The sequence below is a fragment of the Hevea brasiliensis genome, chromosome 1 (genome assembly GCF_030052815.1).
Source record: "Hevea brasiliensis isolate MT/VB/25A 57/8 chromosome 1, ASM3005281v1, whole genome shotgun sequence".
Classification (NCBI taxonomy): Eukaryota; Viridiplantae; Streptophyta; class Magnoliopsida; order Malpighiales; family Euphorbiaceae; genus Hevea; species Hevea brasiliensis.
The window spans coordinates 111029650-111035307 of NC_079493.1; the positions used below are offsets into that span (position 1 = coordinate 111029650).

General features: G+C 32.6%; 1 protein-coding gene across 1 annotated transcript; it reads right to left on the minus strand.

The window, feature by feature from the left end:
- Positions 1-3766: 3766 nt before the first annotated feature.
- Positions 3767-5335, minus strand: LOC110664801 (phenylcoumaran benzylic ether reductase POP1). Its single transcript, XM_021824661.2, has 5 exons — positions 5038-5335; positions 4813-4947; positions 4498-4735; positions 4184-4387; positions 3767-4062 (listed from the first exon to the last, which is right to left on the minus strand). The coding sequence occupies exons 1-5, from the start codon at positions 5218-5220 to the stop codon at positions 3896-3898; spliced, it is 927 nt and encodes a 308-aa protein (XP_021680353.2). The 5' UTR covers positions 5221-5335; the 3' UTR covers positions 3767-3895.
- Between the last annotated feature and the right edge of the window lie 323 nt (positions 5336-5658).

Here is a 5658-nt window from a genome sequence, read left to right on the forward strand (position 1 = left end):
GATCGTTCATTTTCCTCCCTCTCTGGCTTACCAGTTGAGGTCGAGATCAGATGAGTACTCATTAGCTAGCTAGCCACCTCCCTCATTGATTTCGATTAGTTGGGTTGTAGATTGCTTTGTCGTGGTGTACAACACGGCATTGATCGGAAATTTTGTGTCATGGCTTAAGTTGTGTATGATTTGGCAACACTGTGTTTATTGAACTATTTGACCAAATTTTGTTATTATGAATTTTAGTAACTTGTGAAATGTGATTGAGAAATATTTAAATTGTGATTTGATAATGAATGATTTATGTATTATATTTTAAATTTTTATTGTGCACCATTGAGTATTTTTATACTCAACGATAGCTTATTTTGCTGTCGCAGATAAGAGCAAAGAGAAAGCAGCAGAGTGAGCTGCGGGATTGACAAGAACTCTTGATCATTTTTGTACGGGTATTGTTTTATACCCTTGTAATTATTTTGATGTAAATACTGTAATGTCATAAGTATCAATGTAAAGTGAGCAGTTATATAATAAATTGTAATAATATTATTTTTGGATTTTATATTTGTCAAGTTAATTTGTGCATACAATATTGATGGAATGATATGAAATAGTTTGTTTTGAGAATTTTGAGATGTATTGACTTGAGAATATTTGGAGGTTAGGAGTTAGGAAAAATTTATTGGAAGTGCTTTTTACAGGTTTTGAAGAACAATTTTCTCCAAATATAAATGGAACTCTGTCAAAATTTTTATAAAATTTGCGGTAAAATTAAAATAGACAAAATTTTTACTAGTTTATAAGCTTTGAATAAATGATTTTAATTCCTACCAAAATGCTCACCACTTCCGAATTGCAAGAAAATAGTTTTTAAAATCCCTTGTAGTGTACTTAATGAATTATCGGTAGATGAAGTTTGGTAGTTCATTAGGTATTCTACGGGATCATGTTATGCCTTCCAGAGGGGTAAGGTGTGACATTATGCCTGCCGGATGGCCATAGTTCCAACTTTCATTATTACTGGCTTATGCTTGCTCGCTGGCCTTGTGCCTGACATGACAGATGTATACATGTTAGACAAATGGATGTTTAACTAATATACTCCTATGTATCCAGTCTTTATAGTCTGTCATAGGCTACTTGGGCACAGATATTAGTAATACATTTTAAATTTAAATACGTACATGAAGAGATCACTGTCATGGATTTAATAATACTGAATATGAAAAATATGAATAAAAAGATCCTGATAATTTGTTGCTCTCAAAATTTCATAAATATGTAGTTAATTCAAAATTTTAGTAAATTGTATATGGATAAATATTTCAATTATTTAGTTATTTTTATTTCAATTTATGCACCACTAAGCGTTATGCTTAGCGCGTTGGTTTTTCCATCGCATAGGTACAGGAGATCACCAGCAACCGCAGTAGAGCTTAGACAGGGCTTTGATCAGATCTGCTGCAGTGTAGATTGTCACCTGAGACTGTTATTTTGGTAGGGCTCATGTATAGTTAAAATTTGCATTTTGGGTATTGTATGTAATTAAATGATGTAAATCATTTTGAGATTGTAAATAGAATTGTAAATATTGTATTTGATTTTATATGAATGAAATGAAGTATTTTATTTATTTGAAATGATTATGAGTATTATGATCACATGAAATGAATATGGACTGTTTAACAGGTAAATAAAAAAACCTGTTATGCACTAATGAAACAGAGGAGACTCTGTCTGGGTCTCCATAAAAATAAAATGAGATAAAAAAAAAATTTACACGTAAGATAATATAATTAAATAGACAATTAAATTAATATTGTACACGACAAGACAGGATAGGGTGCTTCGGCACCGAATGTAGCACACCTTGCTCGACTATACTGTAGACGAGTGACGGGTGTTATATTTATTGGTATCAGAGCAAATGTTTAGGCGTTCCTAGGCATAGATAGATAGCAAGATATAGTGTACATAGCATGCATGAGCCCTTATTTAGGAGTCGAGGTGACACTAATACAAATCTATTCTTTGTCTATTTTATAAGATTGATGGAGTCTGATCCTTCAGAGCAAGGGTCTTACAGACCGGAGGAGGAGGAGGTTGGTAGTCATATACCTACTCCTAGTTAGGAGTGAGACAGGAGAGAGGAGTCGTCACATGGTGCTGCGGGTAGAGCATAGCAAGCATTCTTAGAGCAAATGACTCAGATGCTCTGCCAGTTTATCAGGGCTATTCCACAGTCACAGCCGCTGCCACAGCCACAATCAGTACAGCGATCCCCACTAGAGAAGATGAGAAAATATAGGGCCATCGACTTTATGGGTAAAATGGAAGATGACCCAGCTGCTGCTCGACTATACTGTAGCACACATTGCTCGACTATACTGTAGACGGGTGAGGGGTGTTACAATTATATTTTAGAAAAATATATTAGTTAGTTTTCATATTTTGACTCTATTAACTATTTAATTCTATAATTATTTTTTATACATAAAATACATTAATTCTTTCCCATTTATTTCTCTCTTATCTTTTCCTATTTTTCTCTCTCTCCATATTTCTTCTTCTTTACACCCACACCATTCTCTCCCTCATTCTCATTTTGTTTTCATCTGTTGATAAAAACAATGTAAACTGTATTTATAAAAAGTTAATAAATTTTCTTAAATTTTTAAATAATTAAGAAAAATTATTTTTTAATAGAGGAAACACAAAAATGATGCGAAAGAGATTAGAAATTAAAAAAAAAAAGTAAATTCAGATTTAGTCTCCATATAAAAAATTTCTATTTTTATTTAATAATATATTTTTTAAAATATTATATTTTTTAAAATATATTGGTTAATTAATTAATTTTATTAAAATAAATGTATTAAATAGTAGTTTGAATAGTATGAATAATAAAAATTTTAATGAATAGATTAAATAATTTAATAAAAATAAAATATAAAAATTAAAATAATATATTTTTTAAAATATATAAATTAAATAATTAATTTTATTAAAATAAAAAAATAAATAGTAATTTTCCCCGCACGCAGTGCGACTCTCAAAACCGTTGCATGGGGCTGGCTATGGAACTTATTCTTTAGGCGTAAAATGATGACGTGGACCCTGGGCTATTGTTGCCCACAGATTTGGTACTTTGGCCCTTGCATGGCTGCAATATATATATATATATATATATATATATATATTGGCATCACGTTGTGGTCCTCAAGATAGCCTTATGAGTTAATTTTAAAATATAGTGTTACAGGCCTTATTTGTTTGAGTAAATAGATTAAAAAAATAAAATTTTTTAAAAATTATAAAAAATAAGTTTATTTAATTTATATCATTATATTAATTTTTAAAAAAAATAGGGCATTCTGCTTTTTATATATAAGGAAAATAACTTAGATATTATTTTTTAATTTATTAACTTTAAAGGAAATATATTTTAAAAAAAGTGAAATATTTTAAACCAAATAATGCGATAATTCACTGGCATCATGAATTTTCTCCGCATCCATTCATCTTAACTGGGATAAGGTTGTAATGCTTTTATCAAACATCACCTTGCTTATGATGCTTGACTAATGGCTTAGATAATTTTGAAGCTAAATCCCACGAACCATTTTTTTTTTGGGTACTTAAACCTAAATCTAAAATATAAATTTATGTAAATTTAAATATTGATTCATGCATCTTTGAGAATAAATTTGAAGCAAGAGACTTTTTTTAACTTTAGTTTTTATCCTTAATAGATGCATATTGTTTACAATTTAAGTTCACAAACTTCCATTAACGTTTTATTTCAGAAAATATACAATAAAAGCCCCACAAAAAAAAAAAGAAAAAAAAAAGGAAGTCGAAGACGGGAACTGCATGACAATTGATGGGATTAATTTAAAAAGACTCAGACAAACGCATTAAGGTACTCGTCAACGGTAGTGTATTTGACCTCAGGGTAAAGCTCCGAAGCCTCTACTCCAAATGATTCCTCAATCTCAAAGTTGGTCTGATCTCCCTTCACAAACACCGAGTGACCAAGTGCGTATATTACATTCAATGGGAAGTCCGCCTCTGCAAGAAACCATCCAAACAGAAAATGTCAACCTTATTATCCTAGAAGCTTGCTAATTGGGCACTCCAAGATTTACACTACTGTGCGTTTTATTAATTTAATCTTGAGTTAAGACGAAACCTTGAATGTTCTTGAGAAGTTGCTCCTCAGGAACGTAGATCCTTTCAAGAGTTTTGTCGATCTTCTTCTCCCACAAGGACACAAGATCATTAAAAGAATAGATGTTGGCTGGAGGTCCAATATAGAGGATCTTGTTCAAGGTTCTTGGATCATCTACGGCTTTTATGGTATAGGTGGCGATGTCATCTTCCTTGTTGAAAATTGCTGCAGATCAAATTAAAGATGGAACCAATTAAGACTTCTCCTCAACTAATTCATACCAGGATAATTAATCACAGCCAAATTCAGGGATTTTTTTTTTTAAATTTGTTTACCTTTGGGATTTCCATCACCCAAGATGACCACTTTATCTCTTGGAGGAGCTGTAGCTCCAAGCTGGTTGAGATTGGGAAGAAAATACCCAGCAAAAAAGTTGGAAGCCACATAGGCATATGGAATTCCTGCAGCCTCAATTGCTCGTCGGACTTTAACCTTTTCGTTAAAGGTTGATTTTGCTGGCTCAACAGCATGAACATGATCCACATCATTTCCGAACTCTGAAGGGATGAATCTCTGGAGAACAGAGAGGAGATTTTCGGAACAAAGGCCACTAAACAGGAGGAAGAAGAGGGAAATGAAACAGAGCATACCTTAATGTTCCCAGCTTCTTTAATGGCATCGATGATCTTCACTTGATCAGGTACTTGACCTTGACCTACTGTGGAGATCACCACATCTACTTGCTTTATCGCCTTCACCAAGCTCTCGTAATCGTGCAAATCTCCCTGCACAGATCACACAATTATAGTTTTATGACAATTAAATGAAGAAGAAGAAGAAGAAGAAGGGGGAAAAGGATTGTTGAATAAACATACAATGAGGAAATTGACGCCAAGGCTCTTGAAATTGTCGATGATGGTGGCCTTGGCAGGGCCAGAGAGAGTGGATTCTCTCACAAGAGCAAAAGTTGGGTGACCTAACCTTGCACTAGCTTCCACTATGTATTTTCCGATATACCCAGTTCCTCCGATGATCAGAATCTTGTTCTTTTCGGCCATTTCTGATACTTTCCGGTGAGACTTTGTTTAGACGGAAATAAATAGATGGATTATGATGGGCGTTTTAGAAGGGAAGCTGAAGAAGAGTATTTATAGAATTATAGAAAGCGATACGTCCATGGCCACCTACTCGTTCACCACCAATAGATAAAGAAGATTACGTCTTCGTTTCTGGTTCAAGAACCCGTCTATGTTCATGCAGGTTCTCCGCGAGTAGATTTAAAAAAAAAAAGAAAAGGAATACTTAGAAAAAGGTAAATTAGTATAAACAGTTTTTAAGTTTGGTGCGGATACTGACCCCGCACAGGAACGGGTGAATGAATCAAGCAATGGGTGACTAAATGTTAATTAAATACATATAAATTAATTAAATATAATACTTATTAATAAAATAAATAAATAAATAAAATTAATAAAATTTTAATATTTATTAAATTA